The sequence below is a fragment of the Malaclemys terrapin genome, chromosome 1 (assembly GCF_027887155.1).
Source record: "Malaclemys terrapin pileata isolate rMalTer1 chromosome 1, rMalTer1.hap1, whole genome shotgun sequence".
In the NCBI taxonomy this organism is placed as follows: domain Eukaryota; kingdom Metazoa; phylum Chordata; order Testudines; family Emydidae; genus Malaclemys; species Malaclemys terrapin.
The window spans coordinates 347,964,558-347,978,711 of record NC_071505.1 but is presented as its reverse complement, the minus strand read 5'-3'; the positions used below and the strand labels follow the sequence as shown (position 1 = coordinate 347,978,711).

At 45.1% G+C, this 14,154-nt stretch overlaps 1 protein-coding gene across 1 annotated transcript; it reads right to left on the bottom strand.

Moving 5' to 3' along the window:
- Nucleotides 1-7,858: 7,858 nt before the first annotated feature.
- LOC128832294 (olfactory receptor 51G2-like) lies at nt 7,859-8,794 on the bottom strand. The gene has a single exon (XM_054019556.1). The coding sequence runs from the start codon at nt 8,792-8,794 to the stop codon at nt 7,859-7,861; it is 936 nt and encodes a 311-aa protein (XP_053875531.1).
- Nucleotides 8,795-14,154: the final 5,360 nt, after the last annotated feature.

The window sequence follows — 14,154 nt, the reverse complement described above, 5'->3', positions numbered from 1 at the left end:
TGGGGATAACAAATTGAAATATATAATAATAATAAGTTGAGATCATTGATATACTAACCTAGAGGCAAAAGACACTTCTTTCTGGAATACGTATGACCAGAATTTTACATAGTTTGCCAGAGGAAGTCTGACCAGTGTCTGTTATAAGTATAAAAACAAGGAGAAGTCCAGTGGCACCTTAAAGACTACCAAATTTATTTGGGCATAAGCTTTGGTGGATAAAAAAACAAGTTATTAAGATGCATGGAATGAAAATTACAGATGCAGGCAATATTGTACATGAAGAGAAGGGAGTTACCTTACAAGTGGAGAACCAGTGTTGACGGGGCCAATTCAATCAGGTTCCATGTAGTCCACTCCCAGTAATTGATGAGGACGTGTCAATACCAATAGAGGGAAAGTTGCTTTTGTAGTGAGCCAGCCACTCCCAATCCCCATTCAAGCCCAATTGAATGTTGTTAAATTTGCAAATGAATTGTAGTTCTGCAGTTTCTCTTTGAAGTCCATTTTTGAAGTTTTTTTGTTGAAGTATGGCTACTTTTAAATCTGTTATAGAATGTCCAGGGAGATTGAACTAGGTTCGACGGGGACAGGTGAGCAAAGCCCACAGGTAAGTGGGGAACATGGAGACCGGGGAGATGGGTTGGAAACGAGAGGGAGTGTGGGCTATATTGGCAGAGAGAAAGGAGGGTCAGGACAAAACTGGGAGGAAAGATCAAACCAGTATCTCAGATGCCTATATACAAATGCGAGAAGTATGGGGAATAAGCAGGAAGAACTGGAAGTGCTAATAAATAAATACAACTATGACATTGTTGGCATCACTGAAACTTGGTGGGATAATACACATGATTGGAATGTTGGTGTGGATGGGTACAGCTTGCTCAGGAAGGATAGACAGGGGAAAAAGGGAGGAGGTGTTGTCTTATATATTAAAAATGTACACACTTGGACTGAGGTAGAGATGGACATAGGAGACGGAAGGGTTGACAGTCTCTGGGTTAGGCTGAAAGGGGTAAAAAACAAGGGAGATGTCATACTAGGAGTCTACTATAGGCCATCTAACCAGGTGGAAGAGGTGGATGAGGCTTTTTTTAAGCAACTAACAAAATCATCCAAAGCCCAAGATTTGGTGGTGATGGGGGACTTCAACTATCCGGATATATGTTGGGAAAATAACACAGCGGGGCACAGACTATCCAATAAATTCTTGGAATGCATTGCAGACAACTTTTTATTTCAGAAGGTTGAAAAAGCTACTACGGGGGAAGCTGTTCTAGACTTGATTTTAACAAATAAGGAGGAATTCGTTGAGAATTTGAAAGTAGAAGGCAGCCTGGGTGAAAGTGATCATGAAGTTTGCAATTCTAAGGAAGGGTAGAAGGGAGAACAGCAAAATAGAGACCATGGATTTCAGGAAGGCAGATTTTGGGAAGCTCAGAGAGCTGATAGGTAAGGTCCCATGGGAATCAAGACTGAGGGGAAAAACAACTGAGGAGAGTTGGCAGTTTTTCAAAGGGACACTATTAAGGGCCCAAAAGCAAGCTCTTCCGCTGGTTAGGAAAGATAGAAAATGTGGCAAAAGATCACCTTGGCTTAACCACGAGATCTTGCATGATCTAAAAAATAAAAAGGAGTCATATAAAAAATGGAAACTAGGACAGATTACAAAGGAGGAATATAGGCAAACAACACAGGAATGCAGGGGCAAGATTAGAAAGGCAAAGGCACAAAATGAGCTCAAACTAGCTATGGGAATAAAAGGAAAGAAGAAGACTTTTTATCAATACATTAGAAGCAAGAGGAAGACCAAAGACAGGGTAGGCCCACTGCTTAGTGAAGAGGGAGAAACAGTAACAGGAAACTTGGAAATGGCAGAGATGCTTAATGACTTCTTTGTTTCGGTCTTCACCGAGAAGTCTGAACGAATGCCTAACATAGTGAAAGCTAATGAGAAGGGGGTAGGTTTAGCAGATAAAATAAAAAAAGAACAAGTTAAAAATCACTTAGAAAAGTTAAATGCCTGCAAGTCACCAGGGCCTGATGAAATGCACCCTAGAATACTCAAGGAGCTAATAGAGGAGGTATCTGAGCCTCTAGCTATTATCTTTGGAAAATCATGGGAGACGGGAGAGATTCCAGAAGACTGGAAAAGAGCAAATATAGTGCCCATCTATAAAAAGGGAAATAAAAACAACCCAGGAAACTACAGACCAGTTAGTTTAACTTCTGTGCCAGGGAAGATAATGGAGCAAGTAATTAAGGAAATCATCTGCAAACACTTGGAAGGCGGTAAGGTGATAGGGAACAGACAGCATGGATTTGTGAAGAACAAATCATGTCAAACCAATCTGATAGCTTTCTTTGATAGGATAACGAGCCTTGTGGATAAGGGTGAAGCTGTGGATGTGGTATACCTAGACTTTACTAAGGCATTTGATATGGTCTCGCATGATATTCTTATTGATAAACTAGGCAAATACAATTTAGATGGGGCTACTATAAGGTGGGTGCATAACTGGCTGGATAACCGTACTCAGAGAGTTGTTATTAATGGTTCCCAATCCTGCTGGAAAGGCGTAACGAGTGGGGTACCGCAGGGGTCTGTTTTGGGACCGGCGCTGTTCAATATCTTCATCAACGACTTAGATATTGGCATAGAAAGTACACTTATTAAGTTTGCGGATGATACCAAACTGGGAGGGATTGCAACTGCTTTGGAGGACAGGGTCATAATTCAAAATGATCTGGACAAATTGGAGAAATGGTCTGAGTTAAACAGAATGAAGTTTAACAAAGACAAATGCAAAGTGCTCCACTTAGGAAGGAAAAATCAGTGTCACACATACAGAATGGGAAGAGACTGTCTAGGAAGGAGTACGGCAGAAAGGGATCTAGGGGTTATAGTGGACCACAAGATAAATATGAGTCAACAGTGTGATGCTGTTGCAAAAAAAGCAAACATGATTCTGGAATGTATTAACAGGTGTGTTGTGAGCAAGACACGAGAAGTCATTCTTCCGCTCTACTCTGCTCTGGTTAGGCCTCAGCTGGAGTATTGTGTCCAGTTCTGGGCACTGCATTTTAAAAAAGATGTGGAGAAATTGGAAAGGGTCCAGAGAAGAGCAACAAGAATGATTAAAGGTCTTGAGAACATGACTTATGAAGGAAGGCTGAAAGAATTGGGTTTGTTTAGTTTGGAAAAGAGAAGACTGAGATGGGACATGATAGCAGTTTTCAGGTATTTAAAAGGGTGTCATAAGGAGGAGGGAGAAAACTTGTTCACCTTAGCCTCTAAGGATAGAGCCAGAAGCAATGTGTTTAAACTGCAGCAAGGGAGGTCTAGGTTGGACATTAGGAAAAAGTTCCTAACTGTCAGGGTGGTTAAACACTGGAATAAATTGCCTAGGGAGGTTGTGGAATCTCCATCTCTGGAGATATTTAAGAGTAGCTTAGATAAATGTCTATCAGGGATGGTCTAGACAGTATTTGGTCCTGCCATGCAGGCAGGGGACTGGACTCGATGACCTCTTGAGGTCCCTTCCAGTCCTAGAATCTATGACTCTATGAATGAAGTGTTCTCCTACTGGCTTTTGTATGTTACCATCCTGATGTCTGATTTGTGTCCATTTATTCTTTTACATAGAGCGTGTCAGGTTTGGCCAATGTACATGGCAGAGGGGCACTGCTGGCACATGATGGCGTATATCACATTAGTAGATGTGCAGGTGAATCAGTCCCTGATGGTGTGGCTGATGTGATTGAGTCCTCTGATGGTGTTTCTAGAGTTGATATGGGGACAGAGTAGGCAACGGGATTTGTAACAGGGATTGGTTCCTGGGTTAATGTTTCTGTGATGTGGTGTGTAGTTGCTGGTGAGTATTTGCTTCAGGTCTGGGGGCTGTCTGTAAGTGAGGACTGGCCTGTCTCCCAAGGTCTGTGAGAGTGAGGGATCATTTTCCAGGATAGTTTGTAGATGGCTGGTGATGCGCTGGAGAGGTTTTAGATGGGGGCTGTATATGATAGCCAGTGGTGTTCTGCTATTTTCCTTGTAGGGTCTGTCCTGTAGTAGGTGAATTCTGGGTACCTGTCTCCCTCTGTCAATCTGTTTCATCACTTCCCAGATGGGTATTGTAGTTTTAAAAATGCTTGATAAAGATCTTGTAGGTGTTTGTCTCTGTCTGAGGGATTGGAGCAAATGTGGTTGTATCTTAGGGCTTGGCTGCAGACAATGGATCGTGTGATGTGTCTGGATGGAAGCTGGAGGCATGTAGGTATGTATAGCGGTCAGTAGGTTTCCGGTATAGGGTGGTGTTTATGTCAACATCGCTTATTTGCACTGTAGTGTCCAGGAAGTGGATCTCTTGTGTGGACTGAGGTTGATGTTAGGGTGGAAATTGCTGAAATCCAGGTAGAATTATTCAAGGGCCTCCTTTCCGTGGGTCCATTTGATGATGTCATCAATGTAGCGCAAGTAGAGGAGGGGCACTAGGGGACGAGAGCTGAGGAAGTGTTGTTCTAAGTCAGCCATAAAAATGTTGGCATACTGTAGGGCCATGCGGGTACCCATAGCAGTGCTGTGACTTGAAGGTGTAAGTTGTCCCCAAATCTGAAATGGTTGTGGGTGAGGACAAAGTCACAAAGCTCAGCCACCAGGTGTGCTGTGGCCTCATCGGGGATACTGTTCCTGACAGCTTGTTGTCCATCCAAGTGTGGAATATTGGTGTAAAGAGTTTCTACAATCATAGTGGCTAGGATGGTGTTTTCAGGAAGATCACCAATGCATTGTAGTTTCCTCAGGAAGTCGGTGGTGTCTCGAAGATAGCTGGGAACGCTGGGAGCGTAGGGTCTGAGGAGAGAGTCCCAATAGCCAGGTAATCCTGCTAAGAGTGCCAATGCCTGAGATGATGGGGCATCCAGGGTTTCCAGGTTTATGGATCTTGGGTAGCAGATAGAATACCCCTGGTCGGCATGTAGTGAGTTAAACTAGGGAAGATTGAGAACTGACTTGATAACAGTGTACAAGCACTTTTACAGGAATGAAATACCAGGTACTAATGGTCTCTTTAACCTATCAGGAAACGGTATAACAAGAACTAATGCCTGGAAACTGAAGCAAGAGAAATTAAATATGGAAATGAGGCACATATTTTTAACAGTGTTGGTAATTAACCCGGGGAACAAACTCTCAAAGGACATTGTGGATTCTCCTGATATCTCCAAACCAATATTAGATGCCTTCCTAGAAGATACGCATCAGAGGAACAGAAGTGATGCTTCAGTGAAATACAAGTCACTGGGGGTAAACTGGGAGAAATTCTCCAGGCGGTCAGACTTGATAATCTAATCGTCCCTTCTTTCTCTAAATTCTATGAATCTACGATTTATTGTCTTGAGGGAATTTCTATTTTGGATGCAACTGGAAAAAGTTGCTACTCTGAAAGGTTATAATTACTCAACAAGAATATACGCTGGCCTAGAAGACTCAAGATTGTCACAGTGAGACCGGGATATATGGTCTCTTTCCCCTGTAAACCAGATCCTTTCCCATCATGAGAGGAATCTCACAATTTAATCATGACAGGTGTGGAGAAAGTGCATAGGGAAATGATATTTACTCCTTCTCATAACACAAGAACTAGGGGTCACCAAATGAAACTAATAGGCAGCAAGTTTAAAACAACAAAAGGAAGTATCTCTTCACATAATGCACAGCCACGCTATGGAACTCCTCGCCAGAGGATTTAATGAAGGTAAAGATTATAACAGGGATAAAAAAAGAACTAGATAAATTAGTGGAGGAGAGGTCCTTCAATGCCTGTTAGCCAGGATGGGCAGGAATGGGATCTCTGGCTTACGTTTCCCAGTAGTTGGGAATGGGCGACAAGGGATGGATCACTTGATGATTGCTTGTTCTGTTCATTCCCTCTGGGCACATGGCATTAGCCACTATTGGAAGACAGGATACTGGGCTAGATGGAACATTTGTCTGACCCCGTACGGCTGTTCTTATATTCTGATGTTTTATATTATCCCACTCTTCGAGCTGGGAATGACATCCCATCTATGATAAAAGCTTATCACCAAGCAGCACTGATTGGACACTTGAGACTCTTACTTGTGACCAGAGTTATACAGTCACTCCCAGCCTCCTTAAAATGAGTGGGTTTATTAGCAAACAGAACTGGCACAACTTACATTCTTTTGGGAAGACAAGGAGCTCTCAGGACCCAGCCTAGTTTCCGTGTGTCTCTGAGAGCATCTTCCCTTCTGTTTGCCCCTTTCTTGTGGAAGCAGCCTTTGCTGAAACTTGTGTGAGCATTGGCGCAGACACCATAGTGCTCAGCCGTGTATGTGTTACAGGGCCTAGATGTGAAGCTGACCTTTGCCCTCAGACAGCTTTCTTCCAGCCAGACCATCAAAGATGAGGGCCCCATGGCCATTGATCCATAGTTTGGCAGTTAGACCCATTTAGCCTCATTGACTTACAATCACTGGTTCTGTGACTGTGCTGAAACTCCGGGCGTCTCTGTGACACTCCAAGATTACCCAAAGAAATCCACTACTTAACCTTCACTGTCACCTGCACATATGCCCCAGACACCAAGATGCTGGAGTCTCAGGACTTCCCAGAAGCCAGCTGTCACAGGAGCCTGTGGTAAGAGGCCTTTTATAGACAAATGTCAGAGGTGTTGCTCTGTGGAACCCTGACACCACAATGATTTTTGGGTCTCAGAGTCTCTCACCGCACTGAATGTATTTATCTTCTCGCCACCGCTGTGAGGCAGGGCAAGGCTATTATCCACCTGTGCAGAGACATCCAATGGCTTGTACACAGTCACACACAGTTTGGGAATCCAACCAAGCTGTCTGGAGTTATCGAGCAGTGCCCAGACCAGAGGACCAGCTTTCCAGACATCTGAGCAGAGACAAGCCCAGTTGCATTCTCTGCTGTGCCAGCAGAGCTCCCCCATGTGCTGCAGAGAGCAGGGATGGCAAAGAGCCAGTTACAGGGGTTTGATTCGCTGGCCTGTTTTCCCCATGCCTCAGCGGAGTTTAGAGCAGCCTCGGGGCTGGGCTGACATCCACCCATTGATAATGGGTTCCAAGAGCACAGCCCACTCTGGCCAAATCCCTGTGGATGGGGGCCACGCCAGAGTGCCCCCTTGGGGTCTGAGGTGGCCTTGCAGAGGCCCTGCCCTTCCCTCTAAGGTTCTTGCAATTAATTACTCTCAGCCTCCGATAATTAAAACAAGAAATCCCTTTTTGGGGTCATATTTTTTCAGTCTTCTCCAAAACACAAGGTCTCCTACCCTCCAGCCCCAGCCTCCTCCTTTACTCAGTATCACCCACACAGTCCTGATTGCTGTGGTCCACGTTGGTTCAGACCCTACTCCCCTTTTTCCCCTGAAGCCCTGTCCCCTGCCCCATATCTTCTCACTAACCCCAACCTCTTGCTCCTCCACGATCACCTAGGCTCCTCCTCCCAGCCAGGCCAGAGTCAGGCCATGGTAAGAGCTGCCCTGGAAGTACAGGTTGCTGTGGTGAGCCCCAGACTCTCCACATTCCCTGACTTGTAAATCCAGGGGGATAAAATGTGGAGGGTGTGGGGCGCCTAACTGTGGCTCTGATTCCCTGGGCAGCTCTTACCAAGGCCTGGCTCTGGCTTCCAGCCTGGAAAGGGGGCAGAGTCTTGGGTAAAGGGGAATAGTGGAGGTGTCATCTTCAGGGAAGAAATGGGGCAGAGGAAAGGGCCTCCAGGGAAGAGGTTCCAGGATGAAATACATGGTCATGGCCATTGCTCGTGTTTTTCCTCTCCCATATCACCAGTGCTAGAGCCAAGTGATGAACTGACCCTTCACTTGACAAAAGCCCTGATTATCCTCTCACGAAGGTGTTTGCTTTTCACACTGTACACAATTGGGTTCATCAGGGGCGGGACCAGCAGGTAGACGTAGCCCAGGATAATCTGAAGCAAATGAGTAGAGCTATTTCCGAATCTGTGTATCAAAGCCAGGCCGATGTCTGATATGTAGAAGAGCACGACAGCGCAGAGGTGGGAGACGCAGGTGTTCAGGGCCCTCAGGCACTCTGTGCGGGATGCAATGCTCAGCACTGTTTTGACGATCATCACATAAGAGAGAAATACGAGCAGTGAGTCTAACCCCACCATGAAGAATGTAAGAAACAACCCATAGATGTTGTTCACTGAGATGTCTGAACAAGCTGCCTTCATGACGTCCTGGTCCATGCAGTAGGAATGGGAGAGGATATTGTCTCGACAATATCTGAACTGTTTCAGAAGTATGGGGAGTGGGAGTATCATGGCCACTGGTCTTAGCACAGCCACAAGTCCCATCTTGGCTATCCTCGGTGGAGTTAAGATGGAGGCATATCTCAGTGGGTTACAGATTGCGATGAAGCGGTCAAAGGCCATCAACAAGAGGATGGAGGATTCAATTTTGTAAAGCGAGTGGATGAAAAAAGTCTGGGCAAAACAGGCATTGAGGCTGATTTCCCTAGAGTTAAACAAGTATATGCCCAGTATTGTTGGCATGGTAGACATCGATAAGCCAAGGTCTGTGATGGCCAACATGGAAAGGAAAATGTACATGGGCTCATGGAGGCTTGGATCTGTTTTTATAATGAACAGAATGACTGAATTTCCTACTATGGACATGAGATACATGAAGCAGAAGGTTATAGAGATCCAGAGATTGACGTCTTCCATCCCAGGTATCCCAGTGAGAAGGAACACTGCAGAGTTGAATTTGGTGTCATTGACAGCTGACATAATGTACTGGGCAGGTCCAGGGACTTTTGAACTTTCCTTCCTGAAAGAAAAAAGAACAGGAGACTAGATGATATTTAGCGAGACATCTTTCTTCTCTCAGTGAAAATCTAGGGATTTCCAGGACCTCAAGGAAAATCAGCAAATATATTGTCTTGGATTTATACCACCAATAGGAAGATAGGCACTGCCAGACAAGATCAGACCTGTAGTCTGGCTAGCCCAGTGTCCAGTGCCTAGTACGAGATGCTGCAAAGGAAGGAGGAAGAAGCCCTGCAATAGGGAACTAAGAGATACCCTGATCCTAGGGAAAGTTTCCCCCTGACACCCACTAGATAGACATATTTTGTCATGTAAATTAGGAAGGTTTAGAGCCCTTAAAAGATGTTTTCTAAAAAAATTCTCAGTACTGTATTGGATTTCCTGATTACGCATTTAAACATCCCATCCCTCTTTGAATCCTGAGAAGCTCTTGGCCCCATTGATATCTTGTGGCTGGGAGTTCCACAGCCTACTTGAGCACTGTGTGATTTTACATTTCTGACCTTCATACAGACACTCTTTCTGGACGTCTACCTCTGAGTTGGCCCATTGTATCATGACGTCCATAAATCATGCCAAGTGCATGGTGAAGACGGTCATTGTATTTATCTTACCTGCATTGAAGGTATTTATAAACGTATTTCATTGCCTCATAGATATACTTTTTATTTTCTCCACTCTTGAGACTTCAAATTATTCCACTGTCTCTTTCCAGCAAATGGGATACATTCTTAGTGTCAGGTTCTTAATTCAATAATAGTGACTTCAGCGGGGTTGCTCCAGATTTACATGTGTAAATTCAGTCAGAACCGGGCTCTAATAACTTTCCCTTATCATATGCTCCCAGTGATACACTCTGACCACAAAGAATCCCTCCAATGGAAGCTGAAGTGCTTTGCCTGGCCAATGTTAACTGAATCCTGAGCATTCGATCTACCTCGCAGGACCTGCATCCTCTCCCCATGCAAGGGTCTATAGATACTTGGCAAGTGACAAGCTAACACAGACAATTACTTCAGCTGGACGGGGGTGGGATTGGCGTCACAAATGGGTTAATATGCAAAAACTAGATTTGCACTAATATCCACTTGTGCGCGCAAATCACTTCATCCATGCTCATGTAAGAGGTGATGGGCGTAAATTACTTACAACTAATATAGCACTCCCCTTTCCTGCATCTCAGCTCTGTAACACTACTGAAACCAAGACCAGCGGTTCTGTTCTCTCATAACTTTTTGGACAGACTTGCAGTGGTATTTGTGAGGAATTGTGTGCATGACCCTGAATGTAAGTGTTAGAAACAGAAACAGCTTCTGGTCAGTTACCAGGGGATACTATCAGACAGCTGTTCGCTGCACAAAGAGTTATTAACACAAACCCATTGCAAAAAGTATGTGGAGAACTTCTGAAATACTTTCTAAAGTAAAAGCCATTAAGCAGTAAAGTTTCCACTGCTCCTCATGAAAGTTTGGTTTGCAATATTTTATTACAATGAAAAGTTTTGGCATAACATTTACACGTCTGTAGTTTAGCACAAACATGTCAACCCGTTCTTTCCCATCTCTTCTTTCAGAGATGATTTCTCAGGTTACAGTGGGACTTAAAATGTAGCGTCTGTCATCTGGATTTCTTCAGAACCTGAAAAGATCGCAGTGTCCCAGCCCTCATTCAGTCACTTGTCAGTAAACAGAAGTCTAGTAGCTTCTCTGTCCCGGGTTAATAGCTGACTGGTTCTCCTCAGGTTCTGTTCTGCCAGTCTGTGGCCTGTATCTGGAGTGGTAACAGGCATTGGGATCAGTATGGAAAATATTCATTCTCTGAGCTCTCACTCTCTAGTACAGAGTAACCCCTGTACCGGTTATTCAGGCACGAGGAGGGTTTGCAGGAAGTGGATTTCAAAGTCAAATACATGAGTATTCATGGAAATGGAACCTCATTTCACACATGAAAGTAGTCTATTGCTCTCTCTCTCTCGCTCTTTGTCTATGTCCTGTGTTAATAAAATACGTAGCATCTGGGAACAGCATTGTGACAGACAGGGAGCTGAGCTGCTATCATGAATGTTTGTATTAAACCCAGTTCTGGGGATGTTTGCTGTAGAGCTATATAGGGTTAACATTTGGGATATTTATGTTATGGCTACATTGGGTGAAACCAGTATGGATCTTCCTAGTTTAACAGCAGGCGGCTGGAAAACAAGCAAGAAGGGGAGAAACAGCTCAAGAAAAGCCATCGCTCAGTCAGCACCGCAGGGAGGTCAAGAGACAACACTGGAGCTACAAGCTGGGAAGAGCCTATTTCCAGGCTCGAGCCACATTACACAGCTTGTTTTGTCATCTCTGGGAGTGTGTCCAGAGCTGGGGCAGCTGTCATGAGAATCTCTTTAGACTGACAGGCACAGACACCTCTGGGGAAGTCTGAAGGCCCTCGGCCTCTCTGGGTCCCCGTCAGCGCAGGAGAGCTTGTGATCAGAGACATTTACAGACTGTTGTTTTAAAACCCTCTTATTCTCCCATGTTACCCTTTATTCCTAATATTCAGATTAAACAGTGTTTTGGTTCTAGAAGGCTTATCTCACCACTTATCTCTTATCTCACCACTAGTCACAAACTCCCAAACTCACTCGGACCTGCTGGGCAAGCACAGTCGACTTGCAGTGCGCTGTAGAACCAGGGCCCAGTCTGAGGGTGGGAGTATCACGGGATTCCACTCCATAAGAGGGAAGGCTATGAGGCCTGACATCTGGCACTCAAAGACCAGAGAGGGGGCAGAGATGCTGGTAGCCTTGGAACTCTGAGGGGTATCTACGGTCAGTTAGGAAACGGAAATATGCCCAATTGGAGGTGTTACCACAGAGCAAGGCAGCTCTGAATTCCTGAGCTGGCAATCAAGCCAGAGAGTAAAACCTATGAAAATAATTTGCTGTTTAAATTTCCCTGAGAAAATAAACCTGTGGAGATTGGGAACTAGTCAGTGATATTCTGTGGGATCTCATCTCTCTCAGCCCCTGTCAGGATCGGGCCCAGAGCACACGGCACCTCTAGAAATGGGACCCCTTGAGAAATCCTGACTCAGTGCATCGGGGTTTCAACATTCCGAGTTCACTTTGAATATCAGATTTTTGTGCAACTTGAATAACTCACAGAGCAGCATGGGCAGATGCAGGGGAGGGGTTCCCAAGCTACCTAGTGCTGTCTGCCCTCCAGCCCGTCACTGAGTCACCCCGACAGCCCAGCCGAGTCCTCTGCTGCTGCACAGAACATCTGCAAATGGAAACACCTCGCAGCCTTTCCCCTTCACTTTGCATTTTAAAGACAGTGAAACCTGCCAACGTACCCAATTCCTGCTAGAAGGGGAGCCGCTGACACCGGAGGTCTTCAGCCAAAAGGATAATGGTCATCGGAGAGGTTGCATGGGAAGCAGATGGTATCTGTTCAGATAGGAAGGCAAGTGTCTTTATGAAGCATGTCTGCACATTCCCTTGGGGGCCACTTGGTCACCAGGGAATCTCAGCAGCTTCCTTTCATGTGCATCATCTTTAACCCCGTCGCGGCCAATGGCAAACTGCAGAAGGCTGAATCACAGAGGATGCACGGTGATGTTACCCAACTGGACTGCAGCGCCAGCCCTGCTGCAGCTTCTGTTCCTGGAATCCGGGCTTGTCATCACTCTCCGCATGGTTCCGATTAGTCACAGGGCTACCTCAAGGGCAGCTGAACGTTAATGACGATGCTGTCACAGTTGTGATCTTGCTGATATAAAATAAAATAATAATAATATAATATAGGAGCAGATTTTTCTCCAGCAGCCCCCTTTTCTGCATTAGAAACCCAGGGTGCAGACCAGGGAAGGGGGATTCCAAACAATTTCCTGGGATCATTACGGGGGGGATGTCCCTTCTCTTCTCATGAGGAATAAAAATGGGACCCAGGATCCAGGGTCCCCAAAGTTAGGCACAGATCTCAGTGATCCACTGGTAGCTAGGCCTACCCACCCCCAATCTCTGAAATAACAAATGTGATACCTAACCACAAAAGGGCCAAGAATAACACATTGACCTATATAATAATAATTTGAAATCATTGATATACAAACCTAGAGGAAAAAGCCACTCCAACCTTAGTAAGGGGAGGAAATACAAGCAAGTCATGTCATAATCATACCACTATCATGAATAGGGATGTAGCATCACAACCTCCTCTACTGACACCTTGATGTGGGACTCAATTTGTCTCCTAAAAAGAGGGACTCAGGTGTGGGAATCTCCCTCACATCCTCTGCAGTGAACACCAATGCAAAGAATTCATTTACCCTCTATGCAACAGCCACATCTTCCTTGAGCGCTCCTTTAGCACTTCACTCATCCAGTGGCTCCACTCCTTGTTTGGCAGGCTTCCTGCTTCTGCTGTACTGTTAAAAAGTTGTTCTTAATTTTTATGACTTTTCCTAGTTGCCCTTCACATCTTTTGAACGACTTGCGCAGTATCGCCGAAGCCAATTAAAAAATGATGAGTCACACCCCCAGAAAATCATGAGATTGGTTAAACAGAATGAGATTTTAAAATAGACTTATGAGAGTTTCTTTTTCATTTGCCTTTTGTTTCTGACCCTTTGGGGTCACCTACTTTAACTTTTCCAACTTTTCTGCAACTTACATTTTAAATACACTTTTTTAAGAAAACTGAAAGCTGAGACCACTACTTAACCCTCACTGTCACCCCCACATCTGCCCCAGACACCAAGGGGCTGGAATCACCGGGCTTCCCAGAAGCCAGCTGTCACAGGAGGCTGTGGTAAAAGGCCTTTTTTAGACAAATGTCAGAGGTGTTGCTCTGTGGAACCCTGACACTGCCCTGATCTTAGGGCCTCTGGCCTGGTCTACACTACGGAGTTAGGTCGAAATTAGCTGCATTAGGTCAATTTAAAAATGGTTGTGTCCACACAACCAACCCTGTTCCGTCGACTTCTTAAAATCTTAAAATCCGCTTCTGTACTTCTCCCCGACGAGGGGAGTAGCGCTAAAATTGACCTTGCTGGGTCGAATTTGGGGAAGAGTGGATACAAATTGATGGTATTGGCCTCCGGGAGCTATCTCAGAGTGCTCCATTGCGATCGCTCTGGACTTTGAACTCTGATGCACTAGCCAAGTACACAGGAAAAGCCCTGGGAACTTTAGAATTTCATTTCCTGTTTGGTCAGCGTGGCGAACTCAGCAGCACTCAGCGGCACAGGTGACCATGCAGTCCCCCCAGAATCGTAGACCATAGAATGTTTCTACGCTCCCCCTATCATCTCCGTCCCTGAGGTTATCACAGATTAGA